Source organism: Anoplolepis gracilipes, chromosome 15 (assembly GCF_047496725.1).
Source record: "Anoplolepis gracilipes chromosome 15, ASM4749672v1, whole genome shotgun sequence".
NCBI lineage: Eukaryota > Metazoa > Arthropoda > Insecta > Hymenoptera > Formicidae > Anoplolepis > Anoplolepis gracilipes.
The window spans coordinates 8,298,414-8,321,032 of NC_132984.1; the positions used below are offsets into that span (position 1 = coordinate 8,298,414).

Consider the following 22,619-nt stretch of genomic DNA (forward strand, 5'->3'; position numbering starts at 1 on the left):
TCAACTAAACTAAGATTTACATTTTATTATAAAAAAAAATTACAACTATATTTAAAACTAAAATTTTATTTTACAAAACTTTACATTTTTACAATATTTATATTTTACGCAGGATGGGCGAAAAACGTGCGCAATTCTATATTTTTACACGCAAAGTTAGAGGAGTGAACAGGAAAGTATGCTAATATCTATTGTTACGTCAAACGGGGTCGCGGCTCCTAAGAGTGGTCGGACCTTTCGCCTGACCGGTCGCGTATTTCAGAAGCTAAGCTTCTGGGGATTCCTCGCGACTAGGCTTATCCGGACGATGGATGTTTTTCCTTACCAACGGCGAAGTAATAGGGATATGGCGATTACTGACTAAGGGAAGTCGCGTGATGTGAACTTTTTCGGTGAGCAGGTGGAATTCGTCGAAAGTTCGCACATTCTCTTGATGCTTTTGTCGGGCTTCTTCTAATTCCTTGGCTTGGCGCGCCAATGATTCTTCTTTTAGTTTTAGTCTAACTTGTATCGCTTCCAGTTCCTGACTACTCAGAACGGTGTCATTCCCACTCGATGCACTACTTTCCGGAGTTGTTGAAGCCTTCTTGGAGCGAGTTTCCATCGTGCCGGATTTTCTCGTATCCCACCGCTGTCACCAATTTTGTTACGTCAAACGGGGTCGCGGCTCCTAAGAGTGGTCGGACCTTTCGCCTGACCGGTCGCGTATTTCAGAAGCTAAGCTTCTGGGGATTCCTCGCGACTAGGCTTATCCGGACGATGGATGTTTTTCCTTACCAACGGCGAAGTAATAGGGATATGGCGATTACTGACTAAGGGAAGTCGCGTGATGTGAACTCCTCGGGGATGGTTCCGCTAACGAAGACTTTAATAGATGTTTCTATTTCTCAAATCTCTGAGGAAGTCGGCGTAGGTGTTAACGCACCGGTCGCAGTCGAACGGGAAAAACTCTGCTAGATTACGAGAGCAGACCGTGCAATACACGCCGGAATAGCGCGTGCTGTCGAGCGCGAGGTGTACGTTAAAGTACGCGCAAGAATCTCTATCAATGTCGTCGGAATTTACAAAGCAAGATGCGCAATACGGGGTAAGTTCTAATTTATGAGCGAATCCCGAGATGTAAGTGCAACGGACGTTTCCTAATCGGTGACGCGCTTCGACGGCGGGAGAGGAGGGGTGGCCCTCCCGTATGGGCGCAGTTGTCCGTAACACATGTAGGTGTGTTGTCAATAGGTCATGGTTAAATAAGGAAGGAGTAAAAAATAATTGAATAACGAAAAATAGGTTTCCTATATTTATTCGGTTTAAATATTAATTGTTTACAAATTAATGAATAAAATAACACGCGCGTTATACAATATTTGAATCGAGTATTAACTTGGAAACAAGTATTGTCTTCGAAAAAATCTCGACGAGAGAGAGAACGGTCAACGCGAAGTGCAGGAAATAATAAAAAAAGGGTCGGTCGTAAACCGGTCTCTGCAGCGCGGGGCGAAAATACTATTTTGGAAGGGTTTAGTGGAGGGCGAGCTGGCCCAAGCGAAACGCAGGAAGCAAAAAAAAAGGGTCGGTCGTAAAAGTGCAGGCACGAGAAAACTCTAGGTTTTCCTAGCTTCGTATTTTGAGTGACGCTGCTACGAGATATCGTTATATTTCGTTCCGTGTAATATTAATCTATTACTATCGGTTGTTCCGCGGAACCCCAGTGCTCGGGGGTGGAACACCCGTAATTTAGGTATAATATTTCGTCGCGTATCTGGAGGTAGCGGGTCTTCCTCGGATCTCCCGGTACGTAATTCGCGGGCGGCAGAGGGGGGAACAGTAGCTGTGTGTCCAACTGTATCAGTTTGCGCGGCCACGGAAAATATCCCATAGACTTTATGCGGATGTCCGTCCTCAGAGGTTTGACCTGCTTTGTTCGTAGCGTCGGGTTAAAGTACGCCTCGTACTCTAAGTCAAAATATAGACGATCCGTCCCGAGGAATTCACTATCCGCTTCACTGACGGGGGCGTATTTGTATTCGTAATACAAACGTCGCGCGTGGAATTTGTGTCCGCCTCTTCTTATTTTTGGCATCTACAAAAAGATCAAGTTAATTTCGCGTGTTCGCTGGGTTCGACCATTGGTTTTGAGGTAGGGAGGTGGCATGTGCAGAATATTAGCACGATGCTTCCAGGAGAAGGTATAAGTTGGTCTTAGGGTAGGAGTACCGTATGTGCAGAGTATTAGCACGATATCGGCTGGGGAGAGGAGTAACGAGCGTGCAATTGTTTGCACCGCTACGTCGTTAATTTGGTTAATGGTCGAAACCAGATCGGTTGAGGGTCGGATTGGAACTTAATATGACGCCAAACGTAGAAAATGCGGACTGGGTTCAGGTACGTTTCGGTATTAATGCACAGTGAGATTTTGTAGATATATGTATATTTTGACTAAACTTACATTGAATGGTTACGGTGGTGACGCGTGAATATGAATCGGAGAGCTATCGGCGCGGAGAACTGACGCAGGGTGTACAGACGTAGTATAATAAAGTAACGATATAGCAGGCGCTCGCATGAAGTAGAATGACGTTGCAGAGGAACTGTATGAAATAGAATCGCGTACCGAAATGGAAACGAATGTGGATATGGAAAGCGTGCTGATTTGGAACAGTGTTTGGAAATGGAACCGCGTATGGAAATAGAATCGCAAGGATGAGGAGCACTTCTAGAGAGAGAAGTGCATCGCTCAGAGTCTCGGATTGATGTGACGATTTTTGGGACTGTTTCGAGGTCCCTCAGTTTGTGCGGGTCAGGGTTGAAAAGTGGGGTGGGCGCGTAGGAAGGGTTATCTAAGGGTTCGGAGTAGCGGGAGAGTCTTATGGTGGTGGGAGAGCAGCTATTTTATGATTAACGTTTCGTACTGTCGGTTAGAGTCGGTAACGGTTATAATGGGTAACTTGTGTTAGTGAATAACTTATCGGCTAAAATGTAGTCGGTAACTTGTCGTTTGGCTTTATATTATAAGTTTAGTATTTTTTAGAAGTAAATGAGAAAAATTTTGGTGCCGGGACGTAACACTATCAAGTTTCTGATAAATATCCGTACGGTAGAGAATATCGTTTTGTTTTTATAAATCTTCGTTTTAATAGCACAGGCGCACATCTTTTTGTTTCATCACACGTAATTATATCATGAAACACTGTGCGCCGAATGGCTTTAAACCAAAGATTTATCGTCGATTCAGGGGTTGTTTCTTCTACTTGTTCCTCTGCCTGTTCCCCTTTTTCTCTTTGTAATAATTGTTCTCTAATGCTAATAAAATTAACTAAGCGCGAGTTTTCGAAGTTCAGAGTTATACCCTTTATTTTACAAACTTCACGAGTGAGTCTATCGAGTGTACAAACCACATACGCGTAAAATTTCGGTCCACCGGATACGAACTTTATGTAGCTACCCTCGCTGTAGTTTGCGAGTTCATCCGTCATATCGGCTAAAAAATTACCCGTACGCGGTTCGTATTCCTGAGGATTGCCGGTACTCACGTATATACATGAATCGGTATCATAATACAAAACGCGGCTTTCTAATTTTTCTAAATATCCGTATAATTTTAATCTTGCTTGTTGTGTAAGCTGCTATTACTACATTAGTAAGAGGTGATGGTACGATTGCTTCTTGTCGCATTTGTGACGAAACATATATTACCTCGTCGTTTACGGGCAATATATCGGTTATTTCATGTTGCAGGCTAGTGAGTAGGCTCATTAATTTCTGCTGCGTTTTAACGATGTCAGTATGTGGCAAGTTTTTGCGTTGACCAAATTTTCCCCAAAAAGAATTTAACGCTAGTTTCGCGACCGAACGTAAACCGCGGTTGTGTACGATGTTATTTTTCTCAAGAGTAATACCTTCTATTTCCTCGTACTTACAAAGATATCGCTCTTTAGCATCGTCATCCGTGCATTCGCTCGGCCAACCACTAACCTCCTGCTTTAATTGTAAAAATGTGTTTATATATCCGGCGAATAGACCTCCCTGGCGCGTGGTGTGATTATAACGAGTGACATTATACTGCCAAATCTCACTAACCTCTGTCACAAAATAACCTTTCTCAATAGCTTTCTTTAATTCGCATATCCATGTACCTTCGAATTCGCGTTCGGAAGGTTCATGAGCGCACGTGGATTGAGAAAATGTTTCGCAACAAGCACGACACAAGGCGAATAATAATTTACCCTGCACGCAATAGGGTAATACAGGGTGAAAAAAATTGCGGGGAGGAAGTACTCTGCAACGAACGATTCCTTCGACCGACTCGAAATTATATCCGGCGATATTCCGATTAATTCCACGCATTCCTCACCTACGTATATCGTTGGATGCCCGATCGGAAAAGCACCGGTTTTCAACACATACGAGTACAGTGAACATACATCAACATATCGTATCTTCTCCGTTCCCGTAATCTCGTAGCGCGTCACAATATTTTCCGTGCGCCCTCCGTAGAAGGAGTGTCGAGGATCGAGCGGTTTGTTGTCTAACATTTGATGATGTAAATATTTACGCATCTCAATATTTTCATTTATATCGTGATCAAAGTTGCACTCCCATTTCTCTATCACCCTGTATCCCCGTGTTTGAAGATAAGATGTCGTTGCGACGGTATGCTTATAACGTAAATCGTTTGTATCTGTATGATCTGAAGAAAGCGGTTTATCGCGATTGACTCGAAAACATTTTGAACAACCAGAAACATCCGTGAAACTGTAACACGTAATATTGCGTTACTCCGTTTTCCACAGACTCGTAGTACCCATCGACAAGCGTGCCATCGGATAAACGATATTCCCTGCTTCGCCCTGCGTGGATAATGCGATGACCGAGCTCACGCTCCTTCCACACTAACCGCTGTAGAGCTTTGCGCGACTGAATATTTACACGTCTGTAACCACCCACAGGAATAACACCTATCTCTCTTTTGCGCAAGTTTTTTCTGAATACTCTCATGCACGTAGAAGCAATAGTTGTACATTCCTTGAATGGACACACATCCCTGTGCTGTAAAAAGATCTTTTTAAAAGCCATGCACGCTTGTCTAAGAATATCTACGTCATTACGGCGATAATCCAATATTTCGCGTTGAAAATCAAACACATAGTTTGCACGCGTCATCTCGGAGTGCCATGCCAAAAATTTTTCGCGTTCTTTCACCTGTATGGAATCAGGTGAATAATATTGTACATTGGGCAGTGGACCGACATAAACTTGATTATCGATAGTATTAAATAAGTGAGGAAAAATACCTTTATTCGAAATATCCGTCAGACCGAAAGCCTTGGGTAATTCGGATAAACGCATCGGCATATAATTAACCCTATCGATAAATTTTGTACGTTCCACCGTTAATACAACTATTTTCGTTCCGTTTAAAATTACTCGCGGCTCTAACGAGATACGGTTTTCCACGATATGATGTAAAATAAATTGAGTATCAAACGATTTAGCGTTATGTGCGATACAAAATATTTGTTTAAAATATTTTGTCGGACGCATTACAAAATCTACAAATTCCTGTACGGGATTACGATGAAATATATATTCCCGAATCCCGCACCAACGACATCACACCGAGGTTTCATTTATTTTCGCGCATGACTCGCAATTTGATGAGCGACGCAGAGCGTAGGCACGTGAATTTTTACATTCGTGGTACCTTGGAGCGTTTCGTCTTGCCTCGTCTCAAAGTCGTAAAACACGAATGCTACGCGGCTTTTTTTACGTGCGGGTATACAATTATTTTCGCCGCCGTTCCTCCGTTGTTCTTGCTCCCTATTCTCTTCGATAAATTCCGCACAATAAGGATTGGAATTATCGTCGCGCCGAATAGGTAACATATAACAAAGGTGGTTCAGCGATTGTAAAGAATGACACACGCCGCAATAAGCCATGTCGCATTCGTGTTATTTATTTCTTTGAATTAACCGACCGCAATCATTACAAAATCGTACAATTTCGCAAACGCTTTTTTGCGATTTTCCATCGTATGATTTCCGCGCACGGTGACGCTTCAAGCACTCACGATTAAAAAATCCCCGTCCACAATTATCGCATCTAATATGTGGCGTATCTGTTTGCTCGCACGGCGGCATCGCGTTACATCGCGGACATTTGTTAGAGCATCGATGGTCCCCCTTATCGGAGCGATAACTTAAATTACACGGAACGCAGTATCCTCGCCCACCCGCGACGGCCCTTAAATTTAAAATTACGTCGAAATGCTTTATATCCAGATGAAATAATATATTTAAGCACGTTCTTGTCTCTCGCTGTAGTGCGGCTAAGAATTCAACCCCATTGTACAACGGTTTACCGCCCCGACTAAAAGTAACGATATTATATATCACTATAGCAATATTATCCCCGGCGAGATATTGTTGAAAGCGCTCGATTTCGGGAATTCCGCTTCCTTTCTCTGGAATCGTGACACCTGCATTCCTCGTAAGTTACAACGCTAAGTCGCGTTGTAACACAGAGTTTTGTCGTCTCACTGCGTTTCATTTTTCATGTAACTCTCCCGTGCGCAAATTTCCACGCTCGTTAAAAATTTGAGCGGATACAAGCGCACGAGGGAGACAAAAATTGTCCGAATTGGAAATCGTTAAAATCGAACGCTTAACAATAATATTCCATGTAAGTGCCTTATGTCCGCGTTCCTGAGGAGGAGTAACTTTAGAAACGCGGATATTAAACGCTAGAGCTATATCATGATCGTCGCAACTTTGCGCTAACGAACTTACAAGATTCCAAATATTCTCGTTAATCAAGTCGCGAAATGGTCGGAACGATATACCTGCGGATCCACGCGTAAAATTTCCGGAATCAAAAGTCATCCCGACGTAATCACCTGGTACGCACGAACGCGTTACGTACGTGTGAAGTTCCCGAAACGCATTCTCTAGCCAGTTATATACATTAGCCCCCTCGGGTACGGGTTGGATACGAAAACTAATTTTGCGTCCCTCTATACCGAAATTTCTAAATTGGCGCACGTTTTCCGATAATAATACAATATTTCTAAAATTATTTTCTACCTGATCGCCAGTATATACACCCTCCTCTTCTCTTCTATCGGGCTCGTTTTCCACAGCGTCAAGTGTTTCCTTATCTGCATGCGACTGATTTTCTTCTTCTCCTACGCGTACTTACTGATGTTGATGTTGTTGACGTTGTATTACGCCTTCTTCCACTCCCGATCTGTACTGTGAAAAATAAGAATAATTAAATTATTTTGATGAAATATTTTGTAAAATATTTCTTTCTTACGTTTAAATTTTGTTAATAATGTAAAATTATTATGTTATTATTTATTTATGTTAAGCTAACTTACTCGTTTTAATATTCTCCCTTCTGTTACGTCGGTATATGTTTAGGGATCGTACACCGGCGTGTATGAAATATCGGAGACGATAATTGTTGAGTAAAAGTTTCTTAGTAAAATTTTTTCAATTAAAATAAAATTTAAACGTAAGAGAAGAACTAAAGAATGTGTTAAGTTATTACCTTCTTCTATCATCGACACGTCATTTATATCATTTTCTTTTTCTTCCTCCTCCTCGCTTTCCGCTTCTTCTTCCTCTTCTCTCATTTCTTCTTCTTCTTCTTCTTCTTTTTCTTCCTCAATCATTTCGCCCGATTCTATTTCTGACTCTTCATTTCCCTCCCTCAGGTCTTCATTCCGTACTTCTTCGTTTGCTGCGATGTAATCTAAAAAATATTGTATTATTTCTCTTGTTTAAAAAAATCTTTTGCGCTATTTTTTTTATTCGATGTAATATTTTTTACTTACTTGCAAACTGGGAGAATATGACCACTTTGTCAATCGAGCTAACTTCTCCGGAAAGCGGTTCCTCTGCGTCATTCTCATCCCCCTCCGTTAAATCGATAACAGGAGGTTCTGAAGTTAACACTATGCGAGCCCGTCCTGAAATGTACGGTATTTAAAAATTTGAAAAATAATATTTTGTTTTTCATCATCGCTATAAAATATGTGTTAAAACTTACGTGAAGGTCCTGCCTCTGGCGACGTGTCTGCTTGACGTCTCCTGCGTAAACTTAATCTACCGGTTCGATCTTCGTTTATTCGAGGATGACGATTTCCTTCGACTGTCGCGATCGCGATCGGGCGCGTTGGGTCTAAAAATTGTTTGATTTAAATAACATATTTTATAATTTTAAAACCGATAAAAGTAAAAATAAAAACTTACCATTCGAATTCTGGAGAAATCGATGAAAATGCAGCCGAAGAAATTCTATATGCCCACCAGCATTGCTCTCTTTTTCACTAAAACAGATCCGCGATTCGATAACTTCTTTGGCGATATTCAAAAGTTCGCGAAAATTGCAAAAATGCCCTAGGCGGAATAATACCGCGAGTACCACGCTAGGACACTCACCAGCGAACTTTCCGGAGACGCGATAATTTTTTTCGTCGTCGCTTGTTAATCCCGATAACAATTTGTCAAATTTCTTGCCGCACAAACTCTGTGCCAGTGAAAGGCAAATTTCTACAACGTTTTTTAAGATTCGTCATGATAATTAATTATTTGCACTGTAACTCACGTGATGAATACAATTCAAATTCGGAACTTGAAATGTACTTTTTCCAATACGGAGAACCATATTTATACATTTTAAAGAAAACGCCTCTTTAGGAAGAGGGGAAAATTCTTTGATTTTGCATTGGTCAGGTTATTAAACAAAATGCAATAGGACAATACAATGCAAAACCTTCAAAAGAATGTTTTATTATTATATTTTCTTCTTTTATGATGGATTAACGGTAAGTTCAAAGAAAGTTTTGGAAATAATCTATTTCCCACGTTTACATTTCTTTTTTTGTTACGTACAGTAATAACGATTATTCCTTTTTTGTTACGTGAAGTAATCTTTATTATTTTCTTTATTTCCGCGGCGGCTCGTTATAAGAAATATGTCGTGAAAAAATTTCGGTAATGTTTATTATTTTCTTTATTTTCTCGCCGACTATTTATAAGAAATATATCGTGAAAAAAATTTCGGAAAAACCAACAAGCAATAAACACTTATTCCTTTTTTTTTGTTACGTGAAGTAATCTTTATTATTTTCTTTATTTTCCCGGCGGCACTTTATAAGAAATATGTCGTGAAAAAATTTCGGAAAAACCAGCAAGCAATAAACGATTATTCCTTTTTTGTTACGTGAAGTAATCTTTATTATTTTCTTTATTTCCGCGTCGGCTCGTTATAAGAAATATGTCGTGAAAAAATTTCGGTAATCTTTATTATTTTCTTTATTTTCCCGGCGGCTTGCTATAAGAAATGTGTCGTGAAAAAATTTTGGAAAAACCAACAAGCAATAAATAAATATCTTTTTTTTATAACTTTTATATGTGACGCAAGGTTTTGTTTTTTTTCTTGGCACGTTTTAGAAATTCTTTCTCTAAATTTATATTGAATACAATTTTATATATAAATATATATATATATATATGTGTGTATACCGGGTGTCCCAGAACAACCTTCCGTCCGTAAAATGACGTATTTCTGACACAATTCTAAGACAATTTTTCCTTTACCAAAATTTTATTTGAAGCTTAGTTTTTGAGTTAAATCAATTGTCATCGACATTGTCAACGACTTCAGACTGATCGATATATTGATTTTCCGGCTCAGCTGAGAGACACATCGCGTGTAGCAATCAGCTGATCGCAGCGTCCAACGTTATTTTAAGAAACACTTATTCCTGACGTAATTATAAGACATTTCCTTCTTTACCAAAATTTTATTTAAAGCATAATTTTATGCTATAAGATAAAATAGTTAGCAACTCATGCGGCGGTAATCACCCGTCGGACGGTCAGCTGCGGCCGCGCTCGCGGTGCGCGGCGCCGCGCCGCTCCTGCCTGCCTTCTATACTCGACGCGTGATTTGCTAGCTATTTTTGCTTATAACACAAAAACTACGCTTCAAATCAAATTTTGGTAAAGGAAAAATTGTCTTAGAATTGTGTCAGAAATACGTCATTTTACGGACGGAAGGTTGTTCTGGGACACCCTGTATATACATATACAGGGTGGACCATTTTAATCCATCCAGTCGAATATCTCAAAAACCAAGCCCGGGAGAAAAAAATGTTTCAGACAAAAGTTGTATGGTTTCGAGGGGGCCATAAAATGGTACCATTGGTTTGACCTTGAAAAGTCATTTAAAGGTCACTTCAAGTTTTTTAAATGGAACACCCTATATATTTTTACATATTCTTGTAGCTCGTCTCGAGAGCTTTTCAAAACACTTATGACAAAGTATTTTTCATTAAGCATTTTTTGAGTTATAAGGCTTCAAAGTTGCAGTATTTTGACATAAAATACAAAATATCTCATAAAATATTCATTTTTTTATTATCTTATTCTAATACTTTTATGCACAGAATAACGAGACGAATCAATTGGCATAATTAAAACACATAATTATGTTAAAGTAAAAATCTGAATTTGCAACTAACAGTTACACATTTTTACTTTAACATAATTATGTGTTTTCTTTACACCAATTGATTTGTCTCATTATTCTGTGCATAAAAGTATTAGAGTAAGATAATAAAAAAATGAATTTTTTATGAGATATTTTGTATTTTATGTCAAAATACTGCAACTTTGAAGCCTTATAACTCAAAAAATACTTTGTCATAAGTGTTTTGAAAAGCTCTCGAGATGAGCTACAAGAATATGTAAAAATATATAGGGTGTTCCATTTAAAAAACTTGAAGTGACCTTTAAATGACTTTTCAAGGTCAAACCAATGGTACCATCTTATGGCCCCCTCGAAACCATACAACTTTTGTCTGAAACATTTTTCTCTCCCGGGCTTGGTTTTCGAGATATTCAACTGGATGGATTAAAATAGTCCACCCTGTATATGAAAAATTTTCTTTTATTATATTTTTCACGATTTTTGTAAAACTACGTTATAAAAATATTATTCTCTGAACTTTACGCGACACAATGCAAACTATGGAAGGTAACGCACATTTTTATAATCTATTTTTTAAATTGATTTAAAATTCCATACACATAATTTTTTATTATTCAGCGCGCGCATTTTTCCCATCACTTTTCTATTTCATCTTTCTAATTTAAGTATTCGGGAAAATTAAGTTCAGTCGTTTCCTGCCATCCGAACTAGCAAGTTCAACTGTAAAAGTTCGTTGTTTTTGTTTGTACTCTGAGCGCGATTATTCGAACTTCGATTTTCTACGCAGAAGCAGCTATCATGGATAAACGTAAGGAAATTTCAAATTTCAAGAAATCCTTGTATTCAGTCAGCGCTTCTAAGTCAGAATGCAATTTCGTGGGAAAAATCGAACTGCAACGTATGTTGTTATCTACAACATATGGCCTGAAATCATCCTATACGAAGAAAATTCATGTGGGCCTTATGGCGACGGATGGAGAGGAACTGGATTTTCTACCGATTGTTAAATTATCATCTCATAGCGCTGAAGGAATTTGCTTCGATATGGAATCGTGGCAGAAATTTCAAGAAAACATGGAACAGATGTCTTTGTATTTAAACGGTGATAAAATTAAGCAGAGTACGATTATCATCGACAAAATAATTATAAATTTTACTACCGCATATGGTGCTAGAGCTGTGCTAGTAGCGTATCGCGAAAACGTACAAGAAGATCTTCCTTCCGAAAACATCGAAGATACGAACGCAAACGGACCTACACCGAAGAAACGGAAAACTTACAGCGTTGCGATAGTAATGCAGAGAGCAATCTTTCTGGGACTGGAAAATATAGTTGGATGTGTAAACGCTCGTTTGAATCAACTAAATTTAATTTCCAACAGTGTCAACGAATGTGCGCGATATTTAATGAACGAAATAGAGATAAATCTTTCTATCAATAGTAACATTAATAGCAGTATTATAAAACTTCTGATCAAGAGTAATAGCAAGGAAATAGAACGTAACGTTCGCATTCAGCTAAAAGATTTATCATTTCTCGATATATACTTTTGTAGTGTTAAAAGAGATTCTAACCCAGGTGCTTGAGGGGGGTGCGGGGGCGGGGGAAACCGCGGGCGCGGGGGATGACGTCACGCAGGTTCGCGGCGCGGTTTGTAGACGAGGAATACGCGGGGAGGGGGAGAGGTCCGCGACGCGGCCAGTAGGCGAGGGGTTTGCGGAGAGGAGGGAGAGGTCCGCGACACGGTCGTAGACGAGGGGTTTGCGGAGAGGGAAGAGAGGTCCGCGAGTAGGATGATGGATAGAGAGAGAGAGAGACAGCGCGATAGGCGTTCGCAACGCGGTAGAGAGAGACGGCGCGATAGGCGTTCGCAACGCGATAGACGGAAACGCGTAGTATAGAATAGGATAAGGAGAGCGCTATGCACATTGTACATAGCGTAGGACAATGAGAGCATGAGTGGTGGGAAAAGGAGAAGATTACAATAGAAAGATAGTGTGAGAGAGAAAGAAGAAGGATGAGGGGAAAGAATAGCGGGAGCGCGATAAGACGGAGGCTAAGACGTACGCGAGAACGCAGATTAAATTTTTTATATATTATATTATTATATTATTATATTATTATTATTATTATTATTATTATTATATCTTATTTTTTATATATATTAAATATTATCTAATTAATCCTAAGAAGAGGAAGAAGGATGGGATAGATAATGAAGACGCAAAACTCAATACACATATTTACCATTAACAAAATTTTTAATCATAAAAAATGTGTATGTGTGTACATATAAAGTGTGTGTGTTTTTTTTAAATATAAAATATAAAAAGATATAAAATATAAAAAAATCTAAAATCTAATATATAAAATATAATAAAAAAGATATAAAATATAATATATATAAAATCTAAAATATAAAAAGATATAAAATATAAAATTTTAAATATAAAAAAGAAAAGATAAAATATAAAATATGAAAAATCTACGATCTAATATATGTATATATATATATATATATATATATATAAAATTTAAAATTATAAAATATAAAATTTAATAAAAACTAAAAATCGGCGGGAGAGAGACGGAGGGGGAACTCGCGACGGCTGCTTTTGTAACAGAAAAGAAAATGAACATTTTTATTAACATTTTTTAAAAAATATTTAAAATTTGAGCATACTCACAGTATGAGGGGCTCCTCTCCGAACAATCTGCGGAGACAGAAAATGTCAACGTACATTTTCGGGTACTCCGCGTCTAAAAAGCGGGAGCAGGGGCTGTAACAGAAAAGAAAATGAACATTTTTATTAATATTTTAAAATAAATATTTAAAATTTGAGCATACTTACAATAGGACTCCTCTCCGAACAGCCTGCGGAGACAGAAAATGTCGACGTACATGTGTAAATAGACCTCGTCTAACATTCGAGAGCGGGGGCCATCGCTCCACAAATTCTCCCACTCCGCGCACTCCTAGTGATAGGCCCGCACCCAGCGCACCTCCTCCATGTGCGCTATGCTAATGTATCCAAGCACAGGATAGCTTCTATTTCGAAAATCTATAAAAAAACATAAATATATTATAAATAAAAAAAGCGTATAAAAATAATAATAAAAACTACTTACATTTCTAAACAGGACCTCCAGTAGCGCCTGGAATAAGGCGCGGGCCATATTTCGCGCTTGCCGAAGTGCGCGGCGATGGTACCGGCGATAAGTAACCCACTCGGGTAGCCGTATGCGGCAGAATCCCGTCTCAAACATTGCATGCATAAATGAAACAATTTGTGACATGTTTAACTTTAAACTTTTTTTATTCACTCCACAAATGTACTCACTGGATCACGGTCAGATATTTTATGCTAGCTCCAGCGAGAGCTAGGTAACGTCTCGATGAAAAAAATGGGTAGGGGATGAGCATGACATAAGAATTAGTACGAATGCTTACTCTTCACAGCTGATAAAAAAATTAAAAGCTGACTGACGCGAACTGTTGCTCCACACGGCATTCATACAGATAATTCTAATTGAACAGCATAAAAAATATAAAATATACAATATAAAATAGATAATATTAAAGATAAAAATTAAAATAAGGGGAGGGAGGGAGAGCACCACAACGTCTTCTGAAAAAAAAACATCATTATTAGCATCTTTAAAATTTTATAAAAATGATAAATACACACACAAATCATGCAGAACTTCTTTGTTTACCACATGCGTGTATTAATTGCGTGAGAGGCAAGTCGCTTTCTTCTCTCTTCTAAAAAGTCTATCCTTCTTAATCTTTTTATCAGTAGCAGCCTCACTCTTCGAAGATACTTTATTTCCGGAACAACAGGATCTTCAAATTGTAAAAGTTCTACTACAGTATCCTCATTGATCACATCACATAAAATATCTATATTGTCACGGATCTCGAAAAACAGTTTTAGCGATTTTGTATAAGTCTTTGGTAAACCAATTTCACGATTTTGTAAAAACTGCACCATAGAAGTCACAGAGCCATCGAGGGCGTCGGAGTGTTCTCTCCACTGCATCTTATCGCAACACTTACACAATAATAGTTTTTATTTTTCATGCATTAGTCTTCTTTCGTACAAAACGGACAAAAATTGCACGGTATTAATTGATACAGCAGTCTCAGATATCCACCGCATTCATATAAATCATGGATCTGTTGATAAACTTCACTTTGATGTGTGCGCACCACATCACTCCCAATCTGTGACCTTTCCGGCAATCGCATGAAACACGATATACAGTGTTTAACAGAAATCTCAGGTTTATAATAAAAAGATATAATGCACAGCCGTTTCATTTCATTATATGTACGAACTTGTACATCATCTAACGTACGAATAATAGGTTCCACAACATCACTGAAATCACTAGAATTACCGTCAAGAACACTATCGTGTAAAGATTCTACATCCAAACCAGAATGTTCGGACGAAAAGTCCATCGAATCGGACGACTCGGCAAACTCGAACAAATCAGACGAATCGGATGAATCGGATGAAATGTTCATCAAGAGTGAATCAGGCGACTCGGAAAAATCGGACAACTCGAACGAATCGGATGAAATGTCCATCAAGTCATCCATAAGCACAAAGTTTTTTTTATCAGTTCGCACCCCGACGAGTTCTCTCGAAAGTTATGAAGGCTCGAAGCTGTAGAACCAAGAACAAAAAAGTTATGACCATTTTTAGTTATACGCGTCCGAAAACTTCTAAGTCCCTAAGGGGGTGAAATTTTTTTCGCAATTCTAGCGTTCCAATGAGAGTTCCGTTCGCACCCCAACGAGTTCTCTTGAAAGTTATGAAGGCTCAAAACTGTAGAACCAAGAACAAAAAAGTTCTGACCATTTTTAGTTATACGCGTCCGAAAATTTCAAAGTCCCTAAGGGGGTGAAATTTTTTTCGCATTTCTGGCGTTCTGATGACAGTTCTGTTTGCACCTCGACGAGTTCTATCGAAAGTTATTAAAGCTCGAATCTGTAGAACCAAGAACAAAAAAGTTTTGACCACTTTTATCGAAAAATGAGGTGCCGTTTTCGAGTTAAAAAAAAATTTTTTTTAATATTTAACGGTCAGAACTATTGTTAAAAAGTATCAGGAACTATAGAACTTCGAGAACTATAAGATAGTATGATTTAAATGCTATTTTTCGCATGTTGCGGTGCCACGAGAAGTTAGCACCTCATATTTTCAAAATGCCATTTTTATGGTATTTCGCCGGAACTATTTCTAAAACCTACCAAGAACTGTAGAACTATTTGGGGTGCAAACGGAACTCTCGCTGAAATTTACGATTTTAAAAAATGCGATGCCAACTTCACAGAGGTGTGACCGACAGGGTACGAGCGGTCCGCGCGAAGAGAGAGAGAGAGTCGTAATAGTCCGTTTTCTCTGGTTGTTTGTTGTCTTGTTGTGTGGAAAGATTTCTGCCTTTTTAAAGTATTGCAGATTTGACGGTCGTCGACGCTGTCGCCGGTCTAGACCTCCTCGGTCCTCTCCTGGGAAGGGGGAGTTGTGACGTGACGTTTTCTTTCGTCCGTCACAAGGGCCGAAAGGCCCGATCGGGAAGGGTTTTCGCGGGGCCTGCGTCCTTGAATTATAGAGAGAGCGCCCTGCGAAATTTACTTTTTTATATTCGCGCGTTATTTGCGAGTTTGGCGACAACAACCTATAGTCGACAGCTGCGCGGGTCCGAGGAGCCTAGTGGTGATGGCGAGCGAAGGCCAAGGACTGCGGAGAGATCGCGCCCGGTAAAGACCGTACATTTTATTTAACAATTCATAAATCAGCGGAGACATCGGCTGCCGTTAAAAGGTTTATACCCGCAGAAGCGTACCGAGAGCGAAAGACCGGGAAAGAACGGTCAAGGGGATGGCCACTCCCGACGTATTGAGCATCGGAGCCCCGACTATGGAGCTGAAAGGTCGGACTCAACCATGGGGTTCGGGGAAGCCAAGGGCACGGACCGAGCCGACCGGAAGCTGCCGATAAGCCGCATCGGGAAGTTGCCTCGCGGAGACCGAAGGATCATAGGATCGATAACCCGAATCGAACGGGCCGCGATAAGGAGCGGCCGTGATTGGCCCTAAGGACCACGATAGCGCCGCAGGTGGCCTGATTATGTACGATGTCGTCGACGTGCCTCCCGCAAGCCTCACGCTTGTCACTGTTCGGTGAGCGATCGAGGACGACAGGCCTATCGACCCGATTAGCAAGGATCATCCTGTGAGAGATCGGACGACAGAGAGAAGGAAAGATTGTAAGGCCGCCAAACCGGTAACTTCGGGCGAACGGATCCTGTGATAATTACCGTAATTTTAGTTGTCGCGATTAGCGGGGAGATTTTATTCCGCCGTCGCGTATTTGTTGCCGTACGGTTAATGAGATTCGCGAGGGCCACATTTCGTCCGAGTCGTAGAAGGGCATAACGTTTCTCTCAATACTCGCCGCCGATAGTCATTATTGTATTACCGTATCACGTACCGTTTAGTTGTCGAAATCTGTTACCGCGTGTTAAATTGTATCCGTCGGAAAGCGAGCTCGTATACCGCGTGTCGCGTGCGACTTCTCGCTCCGCGCTACTTATCGACTCGCGATCCGGGAACAATTACTGTACCGTCATTTTGTCTAATGTAAATTTGCGCACACGGACGTCGGATCTGCGTATTTCGCTTGTTAGAGGGACTTCCTACGCCGTATAGTACATGCCATTAATACCGTGGCGATCGATGGCGGAGATCGATGCGGGCCGACCGCACATGTTTACATATATTCCCGAAGTACTAGCGTAAATCGATTAGCGCGATCAACGGGCGATTCGTGGCCGAGATCTGATACCTATAATTGAATAAAATATTTCTACGATCGCCACGACCCTAACAAGTGAGCAATCTACGAAAAAGTCGGAATTCCTACGAAATCACGCGTAACTCGAGATCCTTCGGCCGCGACATCGCGCCGTCACGCGCCCTTCACATGTCTCGAGCGTGCGACGTATTTGTCTAGTTGTCGCATTTAAGATAACTCGCTCGGAAAGGCTTTCTCGCTCCACACCGAAAGTTTTCTTATGTACTACATTTATCCCCCTAATACTTGTCAAATATATTTATTCTTCCAAGTAATAATTGTGTCTGTTTTCCCGGGAGACTCTCCCTGACTAAATATCGATTCTCGATCCCGTTCAGCTCCTATGCAACCCCCCCTCTGCCGCTTGAATTTCGACTAGCCGCGTTAGTTGTCGTTGCGATCGTAATTGCTTCTCGAGATTGAGCAACCTGCCAAAATTGTGTTAATTTGAGACGGCGCGGATTTTCGCGCCTGGCGCCCAAACGTTATCGTTTTAATAGAACCGAATCACGATCAATTAAGCGACCGCGCCGAAGGTGTGCCGTAGACCAGTCCATCGGCCAAGAACTGTATCAAGGAGCGTACACGAGTTTTAGCCAAAAATAAAATTTACGGTCACAATATATATATTCATTCATGTAAATTTATGTATATTTTTATTATGTTATATGTTTATAATAAATTCTTTTTATGTATCCAAGAGTTGTGCGATTTATCAAGTCCCAGCCATTTCACAAAAACTTCATCTCCTTTTTTACGTATCACCTTTTCCACGAGATACACGTCGGGGTTAGCAACACGTTGTAGTTCGTATTCGTAGAGTCCTCCGGCTACTGGATTTCCGCGCGAATCTTTTAATATATATATCGCGGAATTAGTATTTTGACAATTTTAAACACTTCGGTCGACCAATTTGATGTGTAACCTTTATCGAAAATGGTCTTGAATGTACTTACACGTATCGAATCACCCACTTTGAATCTCGCTGGAGCAGCAATTTTTACATTGTATACTGTATTTAAAAGTCTATCAGCGATTGTTGGAGTGACATCGATAGGTCTCATATTGATAGTGCGATGTTTTCGCGCGTTATATTCTGCAACGAGTTGGGATAAAACGTCGATCCACTTGTAATTACTATTTAGCGTAAACAATTTTCACATATTGTTCTTTAAAGTGCGGTTGAATCGTTCCACGATCGAGGCTTTCATAATGGAATACATTGAATAATGATTAATGTTATGTTTCTTCATGAGTTTTTGCACATTTGCATTATAAAATTCCTTTCCTCTGTCTGTTTGAAAATTTTTCGGACATCTTCCACCATCTCGAATTAGTTTCGCGATCGTTTCAGACATTTCGTTTCCGCTCTTACTTTTGAGCGGTATGGCCCACGCATACTTGCTCAGCACATCAATAACAGTGAGTATGTAATTGAAACCTTTGTTGACTCGTGCATAAGGACGCATCTCAACCACGTTTGCCTGCCACAGATCATCGTATCCGCATACTATGACGCGTCTACGCGGAAAATTTCTTCTCGCCGGAGCGTGCAATTCTTCCACGAGCAGTCACTTTTCAGAGTTGTTTTTCTTTTCTTGCATATTTGATCGTGGCATATTTCATAATAATGTAAAAGTTCATGTATAATTCTTTATGTATCTTTTCTTGAGTTGGATGTAGTTTGCACACGTGTCTGAAGTATTTTCTGCATTTCATGCATCATTATCTGAAGCGTTTGCACGTGCGTTTCGAGCGCAATAATTGTTTCCTCAATTTCTTTCAGCCTATTCCTCAAAAGTTCAACACTCATTTCAACGTACCGTTTGTTAGCAGCATCGTTATCATCTTCCGGTTGCACTACACGTCGTATCTTGCGCAACCTTGCGTCAAAGCCGGCGCTAGTCAGACACAGAGCGTTATCTCGCACATACGTTCTTAGTAATCCGTTCCATTCATAGTATGTATTATTCGACGTACCGAGCGATACTCCAAATTTATTGACATTTCAATACGAAATGTTTTGACTACTATCGTCAACATGTTGTTTAATTTATAATAAAACCCGCCTCGTGAAGCTCTTCGATAATTGACATGATTTCATTGCCATGAGCATTGTTACCTGCTCGACGCGAAGCTTCCAGCAGCCGCAAACGATCTACCAATTCGTTGGGATCGTTACAATGTACGTATTCAATTTTATTCTCACTCAGTGTTATAGTGCGTGGTAGGTTTATACCTTTTCTAATTTTTCTTTTGATAGGAAATAATGAAGCGATTATATATTTATATTTGTATTCTTTGTTACCTAATATTGGATTACGCACATTACTATCACGTCTATGCGGGTTTGTCGCCAGTAATATACTTTTATATTTATGCATATCGTTCTTTGTATATACAGCATCGTCGGGAATTCTCTTGAAAATTAATTCATAGAGACCCGGCGTCCCCGCATATTTTACACCATTGATGATTATATTATCATTCTTATCCACTTCGAAATGTTTATCGCCGAGCATCATTCCTTCGTCGGAAAATTTAACACCGTATACGTAATCCATCTCGTTATTTATCTTTTAGAGTTATCTTGGCTCAAAATTGCTCCGATATATCTTTGTCCGAGCGGACCAAGATGTTCTCGCAACATATTCTGACCCTCGGATGTTTGTAATTGACGTTGAACCGACGTCACAACCGCTTCGGGTGTGGTCTCAAAAATTTCTTCAACAGAAGGAGACGAGATTATTTGAGGTTGTTGTACAGCTTTTATCGGAGTCGATTGTTTCATTCGCTTTGATTGATTTGGTGTAGAAGTTATCAATGAATCGTTTGATCGTTTTTGTCCCCCATTTGATTTTTTTTCATAAATCAGTGAAATGTTTAATTGTTTCTGCTTTATGCTCTCTTGTTCTTCTTTGGGTATACCAAACGACTCCACTTTCGATGCATCAGATTCTACATCGATGGTATTCTCAACAATTTGTTTTAGAGGTTCAGTGATTAGCCTAAAATGTCTCTCCAAAGCGACATCTTCCTCAATTTTACCAGTTTTTAAAGCGTGATATTTTTTGCGAATTGATTCACTCGTTTTTGCAATCTCTTTCACAATCTTTTCATGTTCATCATCAGCATCATTTTGTTTATCATGATGGATATTTTGTAGACGTTGTTAGACTGATGTGTCGACAGCGACTAACCTCTCTACAGTATCGCAAATTCATTAAATCCTTTTCTATATCGTCCATTGGTCAGCGAGCTGTCTTTATCAATAACTATGAATCCATACTTGTGCTACCAGCATTTCTGGCATAATGCGTGAAAATCGTTGTATGACATGTCAGTATTTACATGATCATTGTACACATGTTTCAGGTTTGTACTATCTTGTTGAAATAAAATCAACAGATTCGCATTGTCGCGTATAAGATGCTTGGGTATCTTGGCATACGTTTGACAAAGATAGAAACAGTCGACGCTCGAGTGTCGACCCATTGCAAAGTACTCTCTTATCGTATCTTGTTTATTGCACGCCACGTCATCAAAGATAAAAATAGAATTCGGAAGCGCCTCGCTTGGAGCAACGACTTCACTATTATTAGAGAATGTGAAATAACCAATTTTGTCTATCGGTGTCAACAAATTTTCCAAATATTGATATTCCGGTTGTTGAAGTGATTTTGAGTATACGTACAGGTTCTCAAAGCGAACACCGTACGGATTTTCAATTAGACTTATCAATACATTAGTCTTACTACAATTTGAAGGCCCGCAAATAATACCGCGTATAGTAATTGGTAACATGTTTCCATGCTTGTGTATTCTTTTTCAAGCATTAGTCTATTATCAAAATTTATAACTTTGATTATCGTCGCTTGCCGCACAAACCGCATTTTGAGAATGAGTCATGGGAGGACCTATTTATAGATGTGCATCGAATCGAAACCGCTCAGTATTGAAAATGTTTTTTCATCTGTCAGACGACAGTCATATTCTCGAGCTTACCTCTGAACAGTTGCAATATATACCAAAGATTATTTTATTAAGACAGTTTAGCCGCTACGTGGAACGACTGTGGGACAAACTTCCCGAACATATAAAGGTTGATTCTAAAGTACAGCGGTATCGTAGATGTTTGCAACATTATAATTTACCGTGGCAGCAAACACATATCGACGAGGGTCCAGCACCATTTATTAAAGATTGCTACGAATGTCAGCGAGAATTATAAGAGGTAGTGGTCTATTGAATCGTGCGATAAACGCGCTTCCTATCGAATTACATATTCCTGGATATCAGTTTTGCGGACCGGCAACTCGTTTAAAAGAACGATTGGCTAGAGGCGATCGAGGTATCAATCCATTGGACGCTGCATGTCGCGACCACGATATAGCTTACTCGCGAAGCAACGACCTCGGTGAACGACACGTTGCGGATCATATACTAGCTGTGAAGGCGCAGGAACGTATTACCGCCAGGGATTCGACTCTTGGTGAAAGAGCGGCTGCTACGGCTGTTTGGACGGCCATAAAGGCAAAAACGAAATTTGGTATGGGAATGAAGATGAAAAAATCACCGAAAAAGAAAAAGATGTTGAAAAAACGAATACTTCCAGTAGCGAAGCGTGGTGGTATTTTACCGATTTTACCATTGTTGGGAGTAGTCGGTTCTTTGGCTGGTGGAGCAGCGGGAATCGCAAAGGCTGTAAACGATAGCAAGGCCGCGCAACGCCAATTTCGAAGAAATACAACGTCACAATCGTGCTATGGAAGGTCGTGGACTTTATCTCTCTCCCTACGAGCGTGGACGGGGGTTCTCAACGACTGCTAAGAAAAAAAAACGTTAAAAAAACGTTAAAAATGCCTGCGAGTGTAACAACTAACGTACAATTGGAACAACTTGCAAGACGTATGCGCATACCTTTCTTTAGAGGCGTTTTCATGCGCAATAATTTACCCATAAGCGGCGTGCGACGAAATGAGAGCTGCATTGTCAATTTCGAAGACGTTGAGGGTCCTAGTACTCATTGGGTAGCATACGCAAAGAGGGGAGATAATGTTGTGTATTTTGACAGTTTTGGAAATCTTCGACCGCCCGAGGAATTGGTGCAATATTTTGGACAGAATGTAACAAAAATTGAATATAATCATGCGTCTTATCAAAGTTATAATCAGAGTATTTGCGGTGCCCGTGCCGTGAGGATAGGGTCTTCCGGGATATTCGCCCAAAGAGTTGGAACTCAGGCAGCTAATGAA

At 40.0% G+C, this 22,619-nt stretch overlaps 1 protein-coding gene and 1 pseudogene across 1 annotated transcript; both read right to left on the reverse strand.

Annotated features, from left to right (window-relative positions):
* Positions 1 to 1,669: 1,669 nt before the first annotated feature.
* On the reverse strand, positions 1,670 to 5,933 carry LOC140674241 (uncharacterized). Its single transcript, XM_072907625.1, has 7 exons — positions 5,719 to 5,933; positions 4,799 to 5,359; positions 4,353 to 4,749; positions 4,075 to 4,221; positions 3,691 to 3,975; positions 3,390 to 3,506; positions 1,670 to 2,077 (listed from the first exon to the last, which is right to left on the reverse strand). The coding sequence occupies exons 1-7, from the start codon at positions 5,931 to 5,933 to the stop codon at positions 1,670 to 1,672; spliced, it is 2,130 nt and encodes a 709-aa protein (XP_072763726.1).
* A 13,479-nt stretch (positions 5,934 to 19,412) lies between these two features.
* Positions 19,413 to 21,168, reverse strand: LOC140674242 (uncharacterized; annotated as a pseudogene).
* Positions 21,169 to 22,619: the final 1,451 nt, after the last annotated feature.